Genomic DNA, 25,278 nt, shown 5'->3' with positions numbered 1-25,278 from the left:
TAGGTGAGAGGTTGAGCCCCTGCTCTGTGCTGTCCGCAGGCCAGCAGAACTACACAGTCGTGTGAAGAGACGAACACTCTACTGTGGCAGGGCTGCAACAAATCGTTTTCCTGAAGTAGCACAAGAGATGCCACAATTCTTCAATTCACGGTTCTCCATGAAGTAGGACGAGCATGTTGATGGACATAAGAATGCAGCCCAAAGTCCTTAAATTGCTGTATTTACTAAATTACTTTGTGATATAGTGACATAGTACTTTCAGAGGTCTTAATCTGACTATTTTTAAACCAACTGTGAACCACAAGCTGGTATGAAACCGGCACCAAAGGAACTAAACAGCAAGCTTCCCTGCTGTTATAAGCACCTGTAAAATAATTTGTAAACTTCTAAGTTCAGATTTGACAGAGCGCTTGAGCATATGCCAATTTAAAGTATGTAAGAAATCCCTTCGGCTTACATCTGTGAAGACTAGGGAGGAAAAGAACACTGTCAACTTATGAAAATATTTGAGAAAAGCTCACTCTCTGGAAGTGCATATTTACTAAATATGTAAACTCATTATGAACACCTCAGCTGAAGCTTCCTGAATCCTCTAATACAGTGGCCAAAGAAAGCTTTCTCAAATGTAAATCTCAATTGACTTAGACATAGAATCAGATGATTTGAAAACTGAGGAAAAAGCTATAAAACACCATAAAACCCAGCAGGCGTCAAAGAGCAGGTGATATCTTCTGCCAGTTAACCTCTTACGAGTTCCTCACACCTGGCGATTGTTTTAACCTTTTACATTTCCACTTGTTCCTGATGTACATTTATATATTTTGGGGCAGGTGGGTGGGTCTGTCCTTTAACCTTGAGAAGTCGAGCCTGCAGACATCACACGTGGAAGCTCCAGGTGATCCTCGACGTCGAGGGCTCCTGTGCTTTGACAGCTTCGTGTACCTGCCAGAAGCGATGGTATTCTGCCCAGTTAGTAAGAACTGATGAAAAGGAGAAACTGAGATGGGCTCTCACAACCCCTCCACATACAAACAGCGAAGGGTAAGGCAGCAGCCAAGGTCCCTTCAGCATCGCCAAATCCTCCGAAAGCAGCCACAGCACTAACCCTCCCTCCCGTTGGTGACATTTCCACCGCCACTCCTGCACCCAGCATGTTCCCACTCACTATCAACACCTTACTGTACATTGACAAGGAGTGGGTGGGTGGGGTAGAATAACAGGGTCCTCCCCCTCAGCAGCGACGAGGAAGTATTCAGCAATTTAGCACAAATGAATAATTAATAGTTTATTTTAAATGGAAGAAATTGGATCTGCAATAATTACATTTTCTGTATTTTGAGTACTATAATAGGTAACACAAAATGATGTAAACATTTTAAAATGTAAGAATAATGCAAAATTACTCCTGTTATAATACAAGGCAAATGTTGGCAAGAGGCAGCATTTAAAAAGCGACAATAGGAAATAGATCAAATGAAGCACTAATTTATACAGCATAGTAGAAATGCAACTGCTCTGCAGGCTTTTTCATATTGTAAGACAAGAAAAAGATCAATTACATATAGTCAAACCTATGAAAGAATAACTAATCCACAGCATTTGAAAAGTAGGTTTGTATACCAATTTCCAGACAAAATGTAAATATGATTTGATTTCTTGCTGAGCATATTGCTCTAATTTTTGTAATATTTGTGCTGGTTTGTATTTTTTCTATTATTTATGAGAAAATCACATGTTGCTGAAGTGCCCACTTCCTTTTAAACACCGGCACCATTAAATTAGAGCTATGTTAAGTCACCATTCAAGAAAAAATAACACAAACAAAACAAAAGTTGTCATTGTAGTAGGGCAAAATCCTGCTTTGAAAAATGAGGTAAATAAAAATACAAATATGGCAATATAAACCTAAAAAGGTTTGCACAAAGCAAATAAAGTTCCATTGTACCAATTCCTTTAGGAAAAAAGTTTTGCAAATGTATATCCAAAGCAAGTGTTAAACTACAGTTCTGTATCGTTTGAGTTTAGGAGCTAGTGTTGTGATGTTTGATTCTTATTTTCCAGGTAACAAAATAAAATTCACTTAAAAACAGCTATTATGGGGCAACAATCATATATACGTATATATTTGTAACTACACCTTCAAGTAAATCATTGAAGAAACATTTATGCTGATAAAATTACTCAAAGAACAGCTATACACATTCTGCATCAACTGCTGAAGAATGGCGTTATCAATTAGACTTAAAAAAATCTTTTATAGAGCAGTTTCATTTCTGAAAATGGAAATCCATTAACAATTATAACAAGAATTAAAAGAGCTGAAATCAAATCCAGCCTTCAGATTATTCCCCTAAGAAAAACCATACTGTTTTTTTTTCATTTGACTTGACAAATGTTATTCAGAAATGTTTTACTGATGAAATAGAGAGGCCCAGACGTTGTAGCAAAGAATTAAATATAATTATATCATAAAAAGACAGACTTGAAACTTCAAAATAACTTGGAAGAATGATTAAGTGTGTAAGCAAGTACTAGGACAGACATCGTGTGATTCAAAAACTAAGCAATTAGCTAAATTTTCAAATTCATTAGAGGCTTATTAACCTAAACTGTCTGGAGAAGTTCTTGATATGTGGATTCACTTGACTGTATGTATTTAACCCTTGGTTTTTCATCCAGAAACAGGTACCAATGATGTGAAATAAACAGAGCAAAATTCACAAAGCTCAGAGATCCTCAAGTATGTTAATGCCCTCCTGGGAACCCGAATGGAGGAAAACATAGAAAAAGTTTAGATCGCAAAAGGAACTGAAAGACAACTCAGAACTGTATGGTTAACATACAGACAAAAGTTGCTGTATTTCCAGATTTGTATTTTCATGCTGTTTACAAAGTTTGGATTTAGGGCATTCAAGTTAAATGTTTGCATTTTTATACAGAACATGAAAGAATTCTCTCCTTGTTAAATCTATGACACTATTCTCAGCTTTATCCTTCCTCTTAGGTCTGGGTTCTTAAATTTAAAGCCCTCAAAATATTACAGTCACTTGTGGTGCTGGAGGAAGGAATTTTGATCGCAGAAGTGTATTCACACCTTTTTAACCAGCTGAGATCACGTAGCCAGACCACATTCTTAGCTCTACAAGAAAGTAAGAGACAGAATCGTAAGAAACTATTCTTTAGCATTTTTAAATGGTCAACTATGCAGTAAATTAGATTAACCCCAACCTGGAACAATCCTGCAACAATGAAAAATGGACAGGATAATAGCAATAATGTTATGACAGGATCTATTTTTTGGAGTATGCCTCAAGTATTTAGGTACCAACAACCCACTAATGGGTTGGATTAGGATTAGGAAATTAATTTTCCCCCATCATAAAAGAAGTTGCTTTTTCATTGAAAGTCTAAACATTTTCAGAATCTTTTTTCAATGAAAAGGCAAATATTTTCACCACGTACAACTTCCATGAAGATATTTTCAAATTTAAACTAAATCTGTTTCTTCATAAAACCAGCTCAAGCTTAAAATGTCTTATTTTAGCCTAATATTTCACATCAAGAAAGCATTTGAAAGATAGCTTTGTTAAAATTTGTGTACCATAGATTTCTAATTAGAAGAAAAATTCCTAAATGTTGGCTTGGGGCAATCCACCTTGTAGAAGAAACAGTCCAATAGATCTCTAGCCCTTATATACAAAACTGCTGAGAATTTTTACCTAATTCCAGTTGTGTGGATTCACTGCCTTCAACTTGTGTTCATACAATAACCTTACAGCAATGGTAGCAATTACTTCCATGTAAAATAATACTATTATTACTATATCCAAGGAATTTGTAGCTTTTCATTTGCTAAATGAAATTTGGCAACTAAAACCAAAGGTCAGTATCACATGACAACACAGGAGCAGAGCAACAGGAAGAGTTCTGCAGAACAATGGAAAAGGCTTGGGAACTTCATTGCTGCTGTTTTGAATACGTCTGTTCTAGTACCAATGCTTGTAATGATGCAAATCTTTCTTTTAAATCATTTTTCTGTACTAATATAAACTCTCCTTTGGAAGCTCTGCTCTTCTGATTGGTCTTAGAAGCCAAACTTCCCTTTCACAGTAGTTTTTGACCTTGAGAAATGATAGGATGACTTTCATTAATAAAAGACTAAGCATGGGAACTTTTTTTTTTAATTTGACAGCAAATATAAAATAGCTTAATAGCCTTTATTTAAACTGAATAACTATTCAAGTCTAACTCTTGGGAAGGTTTTGAGCGCCAGATTTAGACCACCTACATTTAGCTGCCTACATGTGTTAGATGTCAAAACTATTAAATTTAACGGAAATCTAGTAGACATACCCAACAGACTCTACAGAGCTCACTCAGCAGCAGGTATCCTGCCCCCACCCCACAGGCTGGGCACCTCAGCAGCCTTGGAGGTTCCACTGGCCCAATCTGCATGGCCTTGAAAAAGAACAACGTACCCAGCATAGTCCAGACCCCTAAATATGGGGACGGGAGGGGAGTATCTCAAACTGATGCTTAATATCTAGCTACTCCTTTTATGCCAAAGAAAAGCATGAGTCCTTCCCCAGAGAGTAGGGGATTGTCTACATATAGGTAAAACCAGAATGATTGAGAATGATGTAGTATTAGAATCAAAGGTTCAACTTCTTAAAATGTTAAATACTTCTCTCACATTGCTTTATTAACATACCAACTATTTTCACCAGCAAAACAAAGAAGAAAATTAGGATTATGCTGTGACTTCCTGGACAAGTTGAGAGGCTGTGCAACTTGGCACATTAGTCATAAAAACTGACCCTTTTTGCAAGATAATTGTACAAAAATGTTTTTATTGTCAGAAATTATAGATCCAAGTCCTTCCTGTTGACTACATCATTGAATTCCATTGTAAGACCTTCTCACCCATAAATCTTGCTACGCAGTAAATTTGAAAACTTACAAGTAATTCTCAAGTGTTCAAATGAAAACATGCACTCTGAATGCACGTGTAGTAATATGTAATAAAGAAATTCAGAGCAAACCTTTTCAGAATCAAAATTGTAGGCACCGATCCAATAGCAGAAGCTATTTTAGCTCCAGTTTTCTTTTTAAATCATCGACAGCAATGAAGAACTCATATCAATGGGATTCTTAGAAATCGTATTTTAAACACTTTTTGTGCTGTTGTGTCTGTGTGACCATCCTGCTTACATAAATATTTTCTTTTGAATAAATATACTTCTATTTATCTCTGAAACAGTTAACTGTATAAGCTACTCTTCCTGCATATTTTACTACTGATAACCTGTGATAGGCATTAGGTCAATAAAACTAGTGCGTTTCATATGCTATATGTACCCTTCATATTCAAAGGAATATTCACAGGAAAAGCTTATTCTATCCTGCAAGACTATTATCAACAATCACCCACGATGTGGGTTGAAATATCTGGTCACAAAACTGAGTTTATTCATTTTGTATGACTGACCACTTTGTCCTTGGATTAGATCTTAGCACCACAAAAGCATTTAGCCACCCCATTTCATGTAATGATATTAAATAATATACATAGCTTCACTTTAATGGTTTATGGTTTTAACTTCAGCTTAGATTCAAATGAAACTCAGCAGCACAAAAACCTGGTTTATTTTAGTCTGAAAGAAAATGAGCCAATCAAAATACAAATTTAAGCCAAATTCTAAGTTCTACTAAGTACAAGATGCCTTTGTATTTAACGTTGCTTGTTTCACAAAAAAAAAAGCAAAGCTTTATTTGCTAGTGTCCAATAAACCCAAGAATCTTGGCTTCTGTTACCTTGCTATTTTGCTCTAGAAGCCATTTGTTTAGTAAAGTGATTCCTTTGAAGACAGCTGATATATTTTCATGATCCAAAAGAGTAGGATCTATTCTAGGTATTTGATATTATTTTGATAAAGAAAAATATTTAACATTTGTAATGAGCATACCCAGAGTTTTCTTTCAGTACTCCCGGACATCCTAAATAGAAGGCTTACTTCTTTTGGCTTTCTTTAACTTTGAATAACCTCCTTCTTTCTGTTAACAACAAACAAAGAAAAAGGCAAAAGACAGTAAAGCAAACAAAGCAGTAATACTAAGCTAACTGCTCAGCTAAAAAGTTGTTTCTGAGTGAAATGTTTAGTTGAATGATATGAGAAGTAATTAATAAAAGTTCTTATTTTCCAACATAAAGTCTGTTTATATGTACAGTGGGTAAATAATTGAAACCAGAGGTTTCAATTACCTGTACTCGGCACTAGTGAGACCGCACCTCGAATACTGTGTTCAGTTTTGGGCCCCTCACTACAAGAAGGACATGGAGGTGCTGGAGCGTGTCCAGAGGAGGGCAACGAAACTGGTGAAGGGCCTGGAGCACAAGTCTTATGAGGAGTGGCTGAAAGAACTGGGGTTGTTTAGTCTGGAGAAGAGGAGGCTGAGGGGAGACCTCATTGCGCTCTACAACTACCTGAAAGGAGGTTGTAGCGAGGTGGGTGTTGGTCTCTTCTGCCAAGTAACTAGCGATAGGACAAGAGGAAATGGCCTCAAGTTGCACCAAGGGAGGTTTAGGCTGGACATTAGGAGAAATTTCTTTACTGAAAGAGTGGTCAGGCCTTGGAACAGGCTGCCCAGGGAAGTGGTTGAGTCACCATCCCTGGAAGTATTTAAAAGACGTGTAGATGAGGCCCTTAGGGACATGGTGTAGTGGGCATGGTGTGTTGGGTTGACGGTTGGACACGATGATCTTAGAGGTCTTTTCCAACCTGTATGATTCTATGATTCTATGATTTTGAAAATACCCTTTTACATGCTGGCAGCTAAGACTTTCAAAACCCACTGATCATTTTTGGTGTCCAAACTTGAGATAATGACAAAGGCTTACTCTTCAGAGAAGTGTTTAGCAGTGTCCCCAGTCAGCACCATCGTATTTTAATCTGGAGAGAGGAGGAATCAGACTAATGAGCATTGGAGAGTCCATCCCTATCTCAGTTAATAGATAAGTCCCTCTCCTATTCCTGAGACGCCAGCTGTAGCTTCCCTAGAGCTGTGCATCCACCTCACTTGGCTCCAGCTGTGGCAGTGCTACACTGGCAGTGTGGCAGGCAGACAGTGAGAACTTGCTGTCTCCTGCCACTTCCCAAAAGTAGCTTGCAGGGCTCAGGCTGGTACCCGCGCTACTCACAGCCTGCCTGGAGAGAGAGGAATGGCATGGGGCACTTGTGACTCGTGACAAGGACAGGACAGTGCCCCCTCTCCATCCCAGCAGTGCTGCCAGACCAGCTACAAGCTCTCTGCTTGTCCAGTCTGCCCAAGCTGCAGAGCTAGCTCCATGCTCACAAGCCCTAGTGTGGCTGAGTCATATCCAGTGGCAGGCAAAGGACTTCAGCACTTCATTCGTATTATGGTGGAAGTCTCCCTTCAGTACTCAGACCCCTGGGGTTGTTATTCTTACAACCACAGTTATTTTTAGTTGCCGTTTTTCTTTTCTTCTTTGTGAGACTGACTCCTGACTCTACTGCTGTAGCATTGCTGTGCTGGCCTGTAACTCGTCACTCAGTTGTGGCCCTGTGGAAGGGCCTTTCCCAGCTGCAGGTGGATGGGGCCAGCTCAGAGCAGCTGGGCTGGCGTTGCCTCTCTTCCCTGCTGCAGCCTGAGCTCTAGGGTGTGAGTGTGTTCCTGCAGCAGGCCCCTGAGGCTGCTCTACTGGCCGTTTCTGCGCTGCATGGGTAGTACAGACTGTGCTCTTTTAATTACCACTAAAAGTTACAGAATTGTCTTGTATTTGGCTTTAAAAGCAAAACAAAAAGATGACAGATAAAATTTAATGTTAACAAATGCAAATTAAGTGGAAGAATCTGAATTATAGATACATACTCTTAACTTCTTAATCACCAGTTAATGAGTATGTTGACAAGGGAAGTTTATATATTGCAACATGTGACTAGGCAAGGGCAGGTCAGATCAAGCATGGGTAATGAGACCTCAAACAGTCACAACTGAAATGAAATACAAAAGGCAAGGGAACCTGGGTGAAAAGGGAGTTAAGTGAGTGCACCTTTTCCTCCTGGCTTATTTTGTAGAACTACGGCACAGTATTTTCAGTTGGCTATTAGGAGAAATAATACATACATGTAAGAAAATACAATTGTACTGAGCATTGGACACTTGGGACCTGTTCCTTCTAATGGGCCTAATTTGTAGGTAGTAAAAACATAAAGAATGTGGTTGTAAGAAGAAGGAGACAACTGAGTTTTAAAGAATTGATATTTAGAAACAGAGTGTAGCCCAGTGGTAGGTAAAAGCAATATTTAAGAATAATGAAAAAATATTTTGAAAAGGAATTTAAAAGTACACACTATTATCATTAGAGCAGCATCCAGAGGAAAAAGTATATATATATATTTATATATAAAAAAATTCATATTAGGAACCTATCTAACTGCTGCTGCTGACCCTATTTAGTAATACAATAACAACTTAAATATATTAAATAACTAAGAGAATATAACTTTTAAAAACCCAAAATGAATTACAAATAGCCTTTAGGATCTCATTTCTACAGAACGTGCTGAATTTAAACACTTACAATGAAACACTTACAGAGCGAATGAGAATGCCCATAGTTATACTGGGCAAGATAAAACTGTTTTCTGTAGAATCAGAAAATCTGCTTCAGAAACATATTTACATTAAGTAACATCATTAAACGTTTTCATTTTAGTAGTTTCTCTTGGATGAGACAAAATGCATGCCTGAAGTAACAGTAACATAACCAATGGTTAAGGTTAATTTTATCCTGGTTAAGGTTAATTTTATCCAGAGCAGGCTCAATAAGATTTCTTGGTTTCCCTGTTTTAACTGGAACATGCTAAAATGAAAAAATTTAAATTTTCCTTTTTATCTTTTAATTCAGGTCCCTGTAGACTGGATTAAGGGGGGTATGTGTGGGGTTTTTTTACCTGTCTTCTTCTGGCACAACCTTTCTTTACAGATGCTTCCATGTTGCTCTCCTTGATTGAGGAAGTCGGTTTTGAGGTCACTGTTTCACATGTCAGATACTCGTTTCCTGTAATCATCTTAAAGTATAGAAGTTTATAACTTCATTAGCAAAAAAAACCCAGTATTTTTCTACTTGTTAAAATGACCTACTTTTTCGAAAGGTGCCCTCATATCACAAAGTTAAAATAAGCTACCAAATTACATTTTATAGGTGAAAAAGGTGATAAGCACAACGCATTTCAGCCATGTGCCCAATCTGTGGGATATCATCCTCATAAAAACTGCACTGAAATCAGTTCAGCTATTTATTTTCTTGAAATGCAGACAGAATCATAGAAAATTAGGTAAAGTACCTTTAGCAGTCATCCAATCATAACTTCTACTCAAAACAGAGCTAACTTCAAAGTCAGATCACATTGCTTTGGGTCCCATCCAATCAAGTTTTGAGAATCGAAAAGATAACAACCCTACAACCTCTCTGTGCAACTTGTTCCACTACTTAACCACTCTCATTCTGAAGATTTCTTTTCCTTATGCCCAGTAGGAATTTTTCCTGTTGCAACTTGTGCTTTTAGTGAAACTGCAATTAAACTTGTATTTGCAAAACTTCCATGTTTGTCTAACAGCTCAATGACTTACACACACTGCAGTCAGCACTACACAACTGATGAGATTTGAGATTCCTTCCAGGTGCTGTTCATTAATATGGTTTCATATGAAGACAGACTGAACACCCAAAATTGCACTGTGTTAACCTCACACAAATCTTGATAAGCTGATAAACTGTCTTAAAGAAAGGAAAACTAATTATCCCACCTTAAAAGTTCCAAATAAAAAAAGCGTGTATCTCAGACAACACAGTAAATCATCTTCCCTTTCAGAAAAAAAGCAGCAGTGGCTGAAAACATTAACTTATATGGCAGAAATTTTAGAAAACTATATTGAGAATGATGGTAGAACATGATGAAAGCCATGCTCTTTACTGCTTAACATTGTTTTAGAATATACTGAATTTGTGAGAACCAGTGAGAATGAGCTCTGTTATTTACCATACCTGTTCAAAGTTATACTTGGAATGACGACTGTTTGTCGTAGTGACATAGTCCTTAGAATGGCATGCTGCTTTATTTTCTTCATTTTTGGCAATGCACACTGTATCATTTAAAACAGATTCATGAATATTTAACCGTGCTCCTTCACTTGATCTCTTTGTTTGTTGCTGTGATAAACCAGAATTTGTCATTTCATTGTCTAATTTACAAATCTGCAAATGTATTTTCTTTGACTGGTGTTGTTTCTCAAGAACTTGTGTGGTATTTTGACTTGCAAACTTTTTTCCCCTTCTTGCACTGGACGTAGGAGATGCGTATGTACTCAGACTCAGATTGATGTTCGATTTCTGAAGCACTGACCCAACATTCTTAAGAAAGGAAGGAAAATTTGCCCTTTTGTGATTGACTTCACTTGAATTCCCACCTGAAGCTGAGTTATCAGAAAAATCAGAATTAGTCATTTGTCCACCAGACTCTGTTTTCCATTGAAATACAGGCATACTATGTTTTGGATATGTTTTTGCGTTCATTCCCTGAAGTACGCTGCTATGAGTAGGGTTTTTGACTGACATATTTTGAACGGGTTTGTAATCCTGAGTTATGCTGGACTTGCACACAGTCAGTATAGAAGATGAAACACCCATAATTTTTATTGGTGAATGTCTTACAGCATTTTCTTTTTTCTTCCCATCCATTTGATTTGTTGTCTTTCCATTCATTTGCATCAACTTTCCTTTGAAAATTGGTATAATTTTGCTAATTTTTTTGGGGGGGAGTTCAAAGGCTGAATTTATAGGCATTCTTAAAGATTTCACAACTGGTAACTCTGGTACTCCTGGTATTTGCCTATTATTCATTGATTTCTCTGTTGCTTCAAAGCTAACCTTTTCCGTACCCTTACTGCTACTTGAGAAAGTCTCTGTTTCTGGCTCTTTGATCAAACGCTCCATCCAGTGGCTGTTTTCCATACTGCATAGTGAAGAAGTTCTAGGCAAAGTCTGTTTTCTTGGAGGAGCCTGCGTTAGAGATACCACACAAACCATCTCACCAGCCAATTTCATATGCTTAGATTTTATTTCCTGCAATACAACAAGAGTTGCTAAATTGAATTAACTGGATTTAAAAATCTGATAGTGCCACCTAATGCATCGCTATATGATATCTACCTAATATACATCACAATATGTAACCATACATTTTCCTGTTTTGAATTAGAATGAACTATATTTTTAAACAATATTTTGTTGTCACTATAAATGAAGATTTGTTTTCTCCTCCCCCTAATTCTTTGTTTATAAACTCTGCTGGAATACCGTATTTCTCAGAAGGAAAGACTTAAATTACAGTCATTATTGTGGTTTAGTGCTTTCCAATTGGGTAATGCCTAGCCCTTTTGAGGGGGTCTGCAGAGAGTTTGACTGACAGGGCTCCTCGTCTCTTAAGACTTCTAAGGGCATCTGTATTCTGAGCAAAAGACAGTTCGGATGTCATTGAAAACTGCAGATGACAAGGAGGAGCCATTCTAGCTTTGATCACTGAAGAGACATAAACAGGTACTGCTTTCTGAAAGAGGATTATAGTATTTTAGAATCTCTGCAATTTCTGTCACTATTCTCTGTTCAGAATTAATTACTTCATTTCTTCTTTCACACACTACTACCAAAGAAATTTGAGTCTCAGCCTTTGTCACAACCTCAAATTAAAGGAGTTTTGATTGCTTGCCTCCCTTCCATCACCACCCATGGAGTAAATCTTACAGCTAGAGTGTTTTTAAATGCATAAGTCCACAGAACTTTATATTTTTCTTGTTTGTTTTTTTTTTTAATATATTGTAATAATAGTATTAATAACAAAAATAATAACAGTAATTATTATTACAATTACTGTTGTTATTATTATTATGGAAGAAGTGTGAGAAAGTTCTGGATATCCAACTGTAAAATAAGGTCTATAGAACTGCAAATATTGATAGCAACTAATTAACACTAAGTCCAATTTTTTAATGTATTTGTGATGTGAATAACAACATAACAATAGCAAATAGCAATATAATATTTAATTACACATTTAATTAAAAGTTACATGATTGATAGTTGTTTGTTGTGAAAAGCATAGTTTTACGCTCTTACTGTGTTCTGAATATCATAAAGACCACTTCACACCATGAACAAAGTACATGCCATTAATATGTTTATAAAAAAACCTTACACGCACCGGTGCCCTGGAGAGCTCCTGTGTAGCATAAAGTGCTTTACTTGTCATCTTTACTGGAAATCCACATAGATGTGAAAGATTACACTTCATGTCAGAAAGAAAAGAGTTCAACACACTTTCTGAATCTGTTCTAGGGAAATACTGCACTGGCTGACTTCGAATGCAACTTAAAGGATACCTGAGTAAGTATTCAGGGATACATAACAAGTTTCTTTAAATTTCTATAGTTATGAATCATCCTTTGTTGAGCATGAACACATCTAAAGCTTATTGAAAAAAGGTGAACAAAAGCACTTACTTTCTTAAGAGACTGAAGCTTATAAAGTTACAGGACTTTAACATGATTATACCATACTAATCTACCATAGTAAAGACTACTCAATATAAATAATCCTTAGTCTAGTCTTTCCTAGCAGGAAAATTCTCTTTAAAACAAATCTTTGTTGGCCATATTTTTACAGGAATTTAACCCTTCTTTTTACATCACCATTTAGAGTGGCATTATCATGTTTATAGAAGCTGTGAAGGAAACGGATCTTTTGACTTACTGTTATTTAATACTAGGACAAAGAGACTTGACTAAATATTTTGTTCCAATTTGTCTAGTGAAACAATTCTCCACTGATTTCTATGAAATTATGGAAGAAGAAAATAAAAAATGAAAATTTAGATCTGGAAGTGTAGTAGAGGAAAAGTCTAGGCAAATGTAACAAAAATGTAACAAAAATATTCTGAAAGGATACGTAAAGAACCTTTCTCCTATTGGCTTGAAGTAAACACTGAAGTATATTTTTGTCTTTTCAAGATCATCTGGAAGAATATATCCATACTTCAAAAAAAAACAACCACAAACATTATTACAAATTATCACATTTGTATTACAAATACAAATTAAATACGTACAAAAAAGGGAGGGAGAAACTAAAGCAGTGTATATTGTTTCTTACCAGATTCTTCCAGTGCATTTGAAGTTCTTTATATGAACGGAAAGGAGATTCTGGAGGAATTATGTGGCTGATGTTTATGATCTGACCCATTTTCATGCTGTGCAAAGGTAAAGCAGGGATGCTTAAAAAGAGTGTCATAAAACTCCACTGAAAATATATTGGACTTTTGGGGGAAAAAAAAAAAAATCTTCTTTTTGCCATTGAAAGTATTTATGGATTATTTTTATGTTTTGAGGACTAATACCTTTAGCTTATAAGTTTATGACAGAACAATAGCAATATTTCCAAAGTATGGAAAAGAACTTGCCACCTAACATGTCTAATTTCTCTTGTCTGTAATACTCACTACCAGTGAATGTAGAACAAAAGCAAATATATCATTACTTCTCATATTTTTATGATGAAAATCATAGATGAAAATAGAGATAATTTGTGGCAAAGGTGGAAATATGTTTTTTCTTTAAATTGATACTTTCTGCTAAAATTATATTTGAGAAAAATTAATACTCTTGCATATCACAGAAGTAGCAGAGGTTACTAATATTTAAATGTGTAATTTATGATTCACTGATAAATTTTTCTCATTTTCCATAACATTGAGACCATAAAAGTAAAAAAGAAAGATTCCTGAATGTAAAACAGACTGTAAAACAGAAGTATTCTTATCACTAGCATCAAATTCACGATTTGTATGGCAAACATTCCAGGAAATGTTTGTTTCTGCTGAAATGTAAACAGACTCCTACCTTGGCAAAACATAGCACCAGTTACTTAGTATGGAATGTTGGTGAATAACTGTATTTTCACTGCTGTCAAACAGCTTTAAGATGTTTGCTGAAATATCAAAATCTCCCAGCTTAAAACAGGAAAAAAAAGTTATTTGCAAATATTTCTACAGCAGTCAAAAATTAAAATTTTCAAAAATAATTGCTTATCGCAATACACTGAAGATTTTTCATTATTATTCTTTTATCAGCTTTCACAGACTGCTTATTTCAGAAGATATTCCCATTAACAAATTGCACACTATCTTATGTTAGAGCCTACACTTCCAAAAGTTATGCAAGTACAAGGTTTAAAGGTTATTTAAATCAGTGAGATTTAAACTTTATTTGAAGTGTTTTAATAAGTAAAAGTGCAGAAGGAATGTCTCAAACTAAGAACTGTCTCACTTCCATGCGCATTTTTTAAAATTCAAATCAGAAACCCGTGTTTGACAGTCTAGTAACTGCATATGCCACCTTGCCTAATCAAGTGCAAAGATCCAAGCAACAGAATTAACGGGACATATAGTTTCACCCTGTGAGAAGTCAAAAAACACTGCACATTTTCACAATGTGAAAATATTTGACTGTAGAGGCCAATCAAATACTGAGATTTGAGAAACGTTTTCTCTCTGTATGGTCTACCAGGGTTTGCATTTATTCACTGACAAGAAAATCTGGCCATTTCTGTTTTAGAAAAGTATTTAAATGATCAAACTGACGATGAAGCCACATCATGATCGCTTCCATCATTGCTTTGTGTCATTTCGGAATTGGATTCCTAAAGATAGCTTTAATGTTTATGCTGTCCAATGAGGTCACAGAAGAAATCCTATTCTTCAATTCTAAGAAAGAAGAGTTTGGATCAGAAATACTTGTTTTGGAAGAAACCAGCAAGCCTGACAAATATGCCCCAGTATGTATGGACATATTCAACAAAGGTGACATGGCTGTCAGAAAGGATGGTAACTTTTCCACCACAATTTCTTAAACAATTTATTAATTATGCTTACATGCAGCATAATCCAGGCTGCTCCTGTATTTTGGAAGCTGCCTAGAAAATGAAGCAGATTCCAGACGAATCATATACAGGGACTTTAAACATAGTGCTGACAACTTACTTGTAGCTTCACTTTTAAGATGTTATTCAAAACCGTCTATGTATTACAGTGAGACAGTGAATGCCTTCTAGAAAACACTGCTAGAAGGAAATCTAGAATCATAAAGACACTTCACTACTATATTCTGTTAGCATTTTTGAAAGGTCTCTTAATTAGTCTAGAGTCTCAATTTTACCATGCTTGCTAGAATGCATCAATATACATATAAGATGGATGTTATGCACTTAGAGCAGATGCAGATAGTCAATGAATATGATTACTCTCTTAATACAATCAGAAATAAGCACTTCTATCCCCATCATGCTAATTGCAAGTCACCTAACAGAAAAGAAGATAAATAAGACAAATACAGACATAGAAAATATAACTGTTTTATACCTCAGGGGGTGGCAACCGAATTGAGCAAGCCTCCACACTGATGCAAAGCTGTGTCTCTGATACATTGAGGTCTACAACTAAAATAAAAACAAAGCACAAAGCCCTGTTTTGAACTACAGTTCATCTGTTAGACAGAAAGCTAAACCAAATGTTTATTTAAAGTAATTGTTAGTCAAAATGCTGTGTTGGAAAATCAAAAGGCTAGACTTCCTCAGCATGGAAACTAAAATTAATTTCAACTGTGAAAAATTAAAATGATAATGAATTACCATCCATACAGTACACCTCCCTAGGAACTCATGGCTGTCCATGCAACTGGATGCTTGATACTCATATACTTGATACACAAACACCCATTTTCAAAGCAAATGTAGTTGTTATAACCATTGGCTGTTCTGAGTCATCTAGCCCAGTATTATGCATCCAGAAGTGGTCAATAGGAAAGACTATATGCGCAAGGCAAGCATTTATTGACACATCTCCAGAACATCCACCCAGCTCTGAGCAAGCTCTAGCACAGGAACTGAATATATTATGTTCCTCAACATATGTCTCTGTTACAAATTTAGGCTTCAATATCTCCAAATGTAATCTTTAATTTTTATACTGGAATAAAAATGTTACTTTGTAATTTTTGCAATAGCTAAGCAGCATGCTTTGTGACTTAACTTTTGTGAACAGCAAACATAGCACATACAGAACAGTCTCTTCAGCTCATTTTCCTATCTATGATTATGGAACTTTCACATCACTTGCAAGACTCGTAATTTGAGGCAAGTGCATTTAATTGTAATAATCATAACTTTTAAATGGTAAATTTCTAGCTATGGCTGTAGATTAATAGTAGAAAAATTACCTTTTTTGTGGGCAATTTTTCAAAGGTGCAGTTGAGCTGACAACTATTACATACAGAGCACCATCTGCCATCAAGTGTATTTTGACTGAGGTCATTTCAGAATGAAAAACGAAAAGACATTGTGTTGGTAATACCAAGATCGTGGCAGTATAAAGCCACATAACTATACCTTGCTCTCACAAGTTTACCATGAACAGAATATTGTACTTACCAACAGCATTTTGCCTTCCGGAATGAGACAAAAAATCTTTTCCTTAATAAATAAGAGAGAGATTATTTTCTAAACCATATGCCTAATGTCTTTATGCAAGAAAAAAGGAGAAATCACACAGTTTTGTTTGTGTATGTCATGAATGCTGAAAGGTTTATTCCTTTTAAGGAGAGAAAAAACCCTCTATTAATTAACTTTTCACTGATTCACTAATATCTTATATTGTCCTGGTTTCGGCTGGGATAGAGTTAATTTTCTTCCTAGTAGTGGGTATTTTGCTGTGTTTTGGATTTAGTACGAGAATAATGTTGATAACACACTGATGTTTTAGTTGTTGCTAAGTAGTGCTTACACTCGTCAAGGACTTTTCAGCTCCCCATGCTCTGCCAGGTGCACAAGAAGCTGGGAGGGAGCACAGCCAGGACAGCTGACCCAACTGGCCAACAGGGTATTCCATACCATATGATGTCATGCTCAGTATATAAACTGGGGGGAGTTGGACGGGGGACAGTGACAGCTGCTTGGGAACTGGCTGGGCATTGGTCGGCGGGTGGTGAGCAATTGCACTGTGCATCACTCATTTTGTATATTCTATCATCATTATTATTATTGTTATTTCCCCTTCCTTTTCTGTTCTATTAAACTGTTTTTAACTCAATCCATGAATTTTACTTTTTTTTCCTGATTCTCTCCCCCATCCCACTGAGGCAGGGAGAGTGAACGAGCAGCTGTGTGGTGTTTGGCTGCGTGCCAGGTTAAACCAGAACATATATAAAAAAGAAAGATATATGAAAGTGTATTAGTGGACAGCAATTTATATAGCATTTTTTCCTCCCAGTAAGGAATTTATACATAGAAACTATTTTTAGTTGACTAACAGTTAATAAATTTCTCAGGTTCAAAAGCAAATCTGTATAGTATTACTACATATTTTACCATCTATCATCCGTTTCGCCCAGCTTTAGCAACACAGATGATTAGACAAGCTGCATGTACCAGGGTCACATTGCTGTTAGTCAGTGTCCTTCATTGAAACCAGCTTTATATCACCTACCATCTAGCTCTCTACTTCTAGAGGCTATTCCCGAATAAGTTGATTTCATTCAGAGAGCTATATATTTTGAAAATACTGAAAACAAGATACTGTTAATATTGTGGTTGGAAATAAGACAATAACATATACACTTTCCTCAATGTATATTTGGAATGATCTATGCAATTGCGCAGCTTAATACAAGCAGACCACAGTATCTGAAACACATTTGTTTTTCCATATTTTGGTAATTCACATTTGTTTTTCCATACTTTGGTAATTCACATTTATCCTACACAGGATTTAGTAGAGAGATGACAGGCAAAGGAACTACCATCTAAAAAAACAGAGCTTGGTAGAAGGAGGTGGTCTGACAGAAAAACACTTCTGTATTAGAAAAGCATGCAAGCCATGTGCAGAAGTGCCACTGATGAAAGCATGAATCTGAAAAACAGGCTCAATTTTTAGAAGACATTTACTGACCAATAATATTTGGTCTGGAAATTATTAATCTGGTATGTTGCGTTCAGTTGAAATAATTATTTGATCTATTACAAAGATAAGGAGGAAGATGAGAAAGTGAATGATATGTACATGCAGATTGTTAATTTGAATCATTGAACTTGGATAAAGGAACAATAAAAATGCAATCAAAGAAAAAAACTCAGGATAAATGAATGAAATAATTGATTATAATGAATGAAATAATGATGGAAATGAAATAATGATGGAAATGAAATAATGATGGAAATGAAGTAATGGAAAATAAATGCAACAATAAAGAACTGAAAACTAAATGCTTGATCCCTGACCCAGGTGAGTCAAATACCTTGCACCAAGAGATGACCAGCCTTATTCCATCTGGGTGCAAGTCTGGCTGTAAGTGTGTAGGAGAGACAGGTTTGGAAAATGGCTGGACTGACTGTTTGTGGTGCTTCCAGCTAATAACATCAGTGAGAAAAGAAAAATACATTATTAACAATTTAACAAATTTTTTAAAGGTTTCAAAATTTTATCAAAGATACGCATCTTGGAGCCACATCCTAGTATACGTTACACATCTTTACTTTTCATCTACTTAGCTACAAGAGTAAGTTAGCATAATATTTGATGTAAGCATTTAGATTTCATGCGTCATCAGAGTAAGGTGCATTAAAATTCATTTAATGTTTTCACAGGGCTGATAATAAACTTGAGGAAAAGATTAATTTAACTATATGGAGTACTTTACTAGATATGCATCTCTTTCCAGACAATAGGCACAACATCCAAAATTTACATATTTGGACTCAAGACCAAAGACATTTTCTTGTAATCACAAGAACAATAGATAAATGTAGCTTTGTTCACCCAGCAGTATTACTTGCCTGACTGCTTGCCTGTCCTGTATAGCCTTCTGTTGACAGTTAGCATTAGTCAAGAAAAATAAACTAATTAGTATGGGTTAAAAAGAGTTACTAACTAATACACCTCCAAGAGGATGTTTCTAATGAGATCCTGCAAGGATATCCTTGCAGCTCATGGCTATTAAATGTACTTCATACTACTAATCTGCTGGTGTTGGAAAATCTAACAGTGACAGGTCAGTTACACGTATCAACATAAAGCAGTTTTGTAAGGTAAGCATATTTGAATAGTGTGTGTCTTACTAATCCAGATATGCATTTACACTTCTTGGAACAAAGAAAAATACACCCAACTGGCTGTGCAAATGAATCACGAGAGCTACTGGCTTTGCTTACAATTAGACTTTTGACTCAGCAATTTTAGTGCGTCCACAGATACATCCATAAAACCCACAAACATTGCATACTATAAGACAGTAAAGCATATGCATAACGGTCTAAAAATGTATCAGCTGTTAAGCTCATGGGTTCCATTTCTTCTCTAGGTTTTTGTTTTGTTTCTCTGAGACTGTCCTACACAGGCTGAATAAACCCAAAACGTGAATGGGGAGATAGTTCAAATGTCTGAACACCCCCACCCGTGGAACTGATAGGGTACACATGGAAGGGGTGACACCAGCAGGGGAGCTGCAGGTCTTTGGCCCTAAGGGCAGGTCTGTCGTTGCCTCGAGGTCAAACCCCAACGCACCTGAACAGGATCAGGATCCCACTGCAGCAGAGAAATCTAGTGAAATTGCTCAGGAACTCCTTAAAACTTCTGATTCTGACAAAGTATACTTACTATAGCCACATTTGTAAGAGACATTTTGTCTACGGGACAGACTTTTTTCCCTGAAACTTGGCTTCTGTAGTGCAAATTGCATGCCCCACGGAAAATACTCATCTCTGGCAACAGCAATTGCAGACAAGCATAACAATCTTAAGAACTGTGACATCTCTCAGCACTTACGGTAGCTCCTTGTTTCTCTATGTAGGCTTGACATACTCCTGATTTGTAAAATGATATCTAAAAATAAAAAAAAACCACCAAGTGTCTGAAATTAAGGGGTGTTTTAGCAAATCATAAATTTAATTCTGGTCCATCAGTGACTTTGCCCAAGAAAAACATGCTACGGAATAGTTGAGGGAAACACCATACCCTGTATTTTAAGAGAATGATAACTAAAAATTAGTTCAGGCATTTGTCATAGTGTAATCTCATTTCCAGCTAAAGATACATTAACAAGCAAGCAAAAGACTGCCCAAAACAAAATCGCAGAACTCTGCCCCTGCTGCTCTCATTGTGAATTGGGTGGCATCTTATCAACTGAATCCATTCTGTTCCACAAAAGGTTCACCATCTGAAAAGGCCATTTCATCAAAAGAGTAGAAAACATAAGCTGTCATCTACATTACTAATGCACAAAACCAAAAGCTTAAATGACCTAATTTTACTTATCCTTGATCCTCAAACAAAACACTTCTTAGAGAAACATGCATGTATGTGTGACAGATATACTTGACTCCTAGCCGAACTTTGGTTCAGGCTAATCAGGAAGCAACAGACCTCATGTCCTTGGGGTGAACTTGCAAGCTGGAAAGACCCTGGCTCATGTACAAGGGAGTGAAGGTGTCTTGAAAAATATTTCGAAAGGTGGTTTTGAAACCCAAAAATACAGGATAACCAAAGTACAGAAGAAGATATCAGAGCTAAACCGAAGACATCTGTCTTGTCTATACTATTGACTAGCAGCCAACTACTTCACCCTATAAATATTAAAATCAGGATGGGCCCAATTTGAGCTCTCCCTGACAGGCAGCTGGCTTGCACGCCAGGTGACTCTCCCCTTAAGCAGGGACGCCTCTCAAGATTAGAGATTCCCTACCTGAGACTAAGAGATCCTTCTTTACCCAAGGCAGAGAGATCCCTTACCCGCTACAGATCCTCAGGAAGTGACTGATAACATGCTGAATTAATACTATGAGGCATTACTAATTCATGTAGCTACTCAGATGATATAAACATGGTATGGATAATTCCATTAGACATGAATCATTGACCAAGTCTGAGACTAAGATTGGATCCAGCCGTACCTAGGCTCCAAAAAGGAGTTTAGAAAGCAAGGGGGTCCACTCTGAACCTCGTGACTCAATAGGAGGGTCCTCTTTACTCTGTGTGCCTCCGGTCTCATTGGATGAGGCATTCTAACTCAATTTTCCTTTGTATGTTTCTTCCATGCAGTAATTAATAAGGTGAACCTTGCCATCGAACTTATTAAACCTTGTCAAACCACTGTTAAAACTTTGTTAAATTCCATCAAACTTATTGAATTCTGTCAAATTATTATTTTACCTCAATAAAACGTATTGCTGCTTCTCTTTTTTGAGTGAGGTGAATTCTGTTTATCTGCAACAGTATGTAACTACATATACTTATTTACATAGTGATACTGACCGCCATCACAACTGAAATTTTATTTAGTGTTCCAATAACAGGTGCAGAAAGGATTTCTTGATGCAGGAATAATAACTGTCTATAAAAAAAAAGTTAGAAAAAAATTTAAAAATAATTTTCCGTACTTGATTTTCTCAGCTTAAATTTATTTTCCTCACCTTCTGCAAACATAATACATTCCATTTTTAATTGGTTTCCAGTGGTTCAGTATAATATATTGGACTAGTCCAAGTTACTTGCTCTTAACCTACCCACAGTGGTCTAAGACAAAGACTACAGGCCTTTGGCACATGAACAGAACTCTCCAAAAGTGTTCCTTTTGGCAGAATTTCTCATTTCTTCCCTTTCCTATTAAAGGGAATGACATAATTCTTGGTGAACACTAAGGAGCGTACATATGTTTTCCAAGTATTCTTTTCACTCAGTTTCAACCTACATAAAGCAATGCAATAGCTCAAAAGATGTACCTAAAGCATTCCAACTTTGCAAGTGAACACAGATTAACTTTAACTATTTATTAATTTGAAGTAGGTAGCCTTGTTAGTTTTAGCTGATGACATTTAAAACATAACAAAAATGTGGTTTTTTTCCCCCAATAGCCAGCAAGTCCCCCACCAAAAAACCCAACAATTTTGAACAATTTTATACTGTTTGTTGCTGATAAGACTTCTGCTGATTTTATTACAGTTAATTCTAGTACTGCTAATAAAATCTTTGAACAACAACCATCAACAGCTTCTGAAAATAATAACCCTGAGAATTCTTTACCTGCAAATCTTTATCTGTGTACTTCTTGTCTCAGTTTCCGGTATCTCAGAACTCAGTGTTACTGTAGTAGCACAGAGTTTTTGTAGCTCTGGCAGACTGACAAAGAACAGAGACTGGTACCTGGTATCATTCATGTTATATTGTTGATTGCCTCAAAGTAGCACCTGGGTCTTAAAAGAAAAAATTTAATTCATTTTTATAAGGCAGATATTTGTTTACAGAACTTTATAAGTATATGGTATCAGGTAAATGAAAAATCAATTATCTTCTGATTAAGATTAGGTAGGCAATATAACATAATTTGGTCAACTAAAACAGACAGCTCAATATACTTTTGCTATAAATAATGAATTATACTTGAAAAAATAATTATTTACAAGAGTCAAAATATTCAGAGTAAATATATAAGGACAAAAGCATCCTTTCCATCTTCTTCTCAGTCTATGTTGGGGCTGGAATCTATATGGAATCCAAGAGCTGAGGAATCCCTCTGTGATGTTGGTCCCCCCCTCCTGTCGGGCAAGAAAGTTTAATTCCCAGTGATCGCCTCACTAAGTCATACAAAGACCGTGGCCGGCCTGTTGGAGAGAATGAAAACCACAGAAACACGGAGCCACACTGGAAATCTTTTCTTTTTCCCCACACCAGGCTCCCTTCCTAGTAGTACAGGGAACTTGTGTGCTCCCTGCTTAAATCCATCTCTCTTCTCAAGTGACAGGTGAACACTGTATTCTAACCTATGCAGAACTGAGTACAGTCTTACACCGGACTGAAAGCTGTATTAATCCAGAATCACATTCAGCTATATTATTAGTAATGAACACAGACACTTTGTTCTCCCATTCTTGCTCTCAAAGGAGAGATGTATGAAGAACAGCATTTTCTATTGGTGGGAATTTTTAATAAGTACAATCCTACATACTTATCAAAGATGAAGAAAACATAGCTGATATTTGGAGTGGAATATGATTAGACACATAGTAGTTCTACCAAAGCTGTCTCTCACATCCTAAGCTTTGCCTTATAATAAAAACTATTGACTATATTTTGTGTTCAAGAGTATGAGGCAGTTTTGGGCTCAGGCCGCAGTCACTATCTTGAAATGCACATCCTGATATTTCACGCGAAGTTAGAATACAGAGTACATGTATGTTCATTGCCATACCACTGAGCAGATGTGCTGCAACTCCATCATTTTTGGAACTTCCTAAAAAGCACCAAAAAGACGAACTGAAAGAACCCGAATTTCAGACTGAGAATGTGATCCTTTGACGCAATACTAACAAATTTCATGTGAGTGGGAGTAATATAAAATTATAGCTGTTATCCAGCCTGTTGGATGCCTGTTGTATGCTCCTATGTATTGCAGCACAGGCCAGGCTCAGTGTAAAGGAACTAGTATATTTATGACAAAAAAGAACATCTAATGTCATTATTTAAAGAAAATACACCTTTTAACTACAGCACCTTTCTCAAAGTGTTTCAAAGAAAAACAGGCAGGTAGAAAGCCTGCTTGTTATGAAAAGCCAGGAACAAACACTGCACACCTGAAAAAGCTGTTTTAATAGATCTCTGCCTCTAAACCCTAAAACCCTTTTGGGAAATGGTCTTACCAGCGTAGTGAAGATAGCAATAAATATATTGTTTCCAAATTTTATGAAATCACCAGATCTTCACCTGAAAAGCAATTTTGCAAATCGTGATCAAAAAAATGATGAACTGGAAACATTTTTTGAGGAACAATGTCAAAGATAACTTTGCTGTTCTGATTTTGCTTTGCCTTGCTTACAGTGTAATGCATTAAACGATTAACCTCAGTCATATCCTAGAAAAATCACAAGATCAGTGTTTTATAGCTGTAATTTTAAAGAAAATAACGTTTCCTCATTTCTTACCTTTAAAGGAAAACACACTTCAAGCTTTTTCTAGCAATCATGAAAAGTAGATTTTTTTAAAATGCCAGCCAAGATTATCACTTCATCAGAGAATTCCAAAAGCTACAGCTTAAGGGAAAGGACCATTTTAAACAAATGAGAAAAAAATCTTGTCCATTTGCAAACAGAAAAGAAAGGCTGGGTCCTCAGCTTTCATAATGTTTGAAAGAATCCTAAATGGCCAGCTGGGGATTTTTTGTGGCAAAGATGTTGTAAAACACATGCTGCAACGCTCCAGTGATCCGCTTGCTGTTTGACGCCAACTCCCCTGTGGGAACCACTCGCTGTATTCAGCATAAGTCAAATCTTCCCAGTCATTTTAAAAGCTAATGGGACAGAGTGTTTGCAAATGGCTTCTCCCTTCAGGGGAGAGGATTAAGAGAGAACTACCAGTTAACATAGAACTACCAGTTATAAATCATAGGAAATAAACCCAACTGCCTTCTGTACAAGTAGGAGAACTTAACGTGTGTGGGAGAAATTACATCTTTAGATGCCAATAATCACAACACATGAACTTGAAACCACCACAGAGCTCCTGCTAAGCTGAACAGGACATCAGTCAGAGAATGGCTGTTGCTGGTTTTCTGTCAGAACAGACATGTAAATCACAGAGCTTGGCGGCGATATTTGTTATTTTCAGTAATGACCTGGAATATGGAATGGAGACCCTCCTTATTAAAACTGAGAACGACACCAAGCTGTAAGGGACAGCAGCTACCCTTTCCGTTAGGCTGACTGTAATGAATTAGAGATGGGATCTGAAGATTGTGGTGGCATTCAGCGAGTATGAAGCTGTCCTGCACACTGATAACCAACAGCACACGCACAGGGTACACAACTACCTAAGCACCAGCTTCAAGAAAAGCAGTCTCCACTAGTCATATTGGGTAAATTTTACATCACTGAAGTTATGCTGTAAACAAACCCCTCAAAAAACCCCTGGCCTGTAATCATGCCAGAGCTATTGCTGTTGAGGCACCCAAGTAGCATACGGACATTACCCAGCGCTGCTAGCGCAGCATGGGGCACTGCCGTGAAGGGGACGAGGGGACCCATTCTGGCCCAACAAACAAACAAAGCCATCAAACACACCTGAGGCCAGCGGAAACAGGTTTTAGCTTAAACAAAACTGAAGGAAAACA

General features: G+C 36.7%; 1 protein-coding gene across 1 annotated transcript; it reads right to left on the bottom strand.

Moving 5' to 3' along the window:
- Positions 1–2,382: 2,382 nt before the first annotated feature.
- On the bottom strand, positions 2,383–23,877 carry C2H18orf63 (chromosome 2 C18orf63 homolog). Its single transcript, XM_075142186.1, has 15 exons — positions 23,813–23,877; positions 22,200–22,369; positions 21,432–21,510; positions 19,947–20,003; positions 18,421–18,532; positions 16,559–16,600; positions 15,492–15,568; positions 13,975–14,084; positions 13,229–13,325; positions 13,025–13,110; positions 12,276–12,459; positions 10,070–11,146; positions 8,976–9,092; positions 5,967–6,054; positions 2,383–3,139 (listed from the first exon to the last, which is right to left on the bottom strand). Exons 2-14 carry the CDS (start codon positions 22,331–22,333, stop codon positions 5,998–6,000), a joined length of 2,229 nt encoding a protein of 742 aa, XP_074998287.1. The 5' UTR covers positions 22,334–22,369; positions 23,813–23,877; the 3' UTR covers positions 2,383–3,139; positions 5,967–5,997.
- Between the last annotated feature and the right edge of the window lie 1,401 nt (positions 23,878–25,278).

Source organism: Calonectris borealis, chromosome 2 (assembly GCF_964195595.1).
Source record: "Calonectris borealis chromosome 2, bCalBor7.hap1.2, whole genome shotgun sequence".
NCBI classification, from domain to species: domain Eukaryota; kingdom Metazoa; phylum Chordata; class Aves; order Procellariiformes; family Procellariidae; genus Calonectris; species Calonectris borealis.
This window is presented reverse-complemented; position numbering and strand designations above follow the sequence as displayed.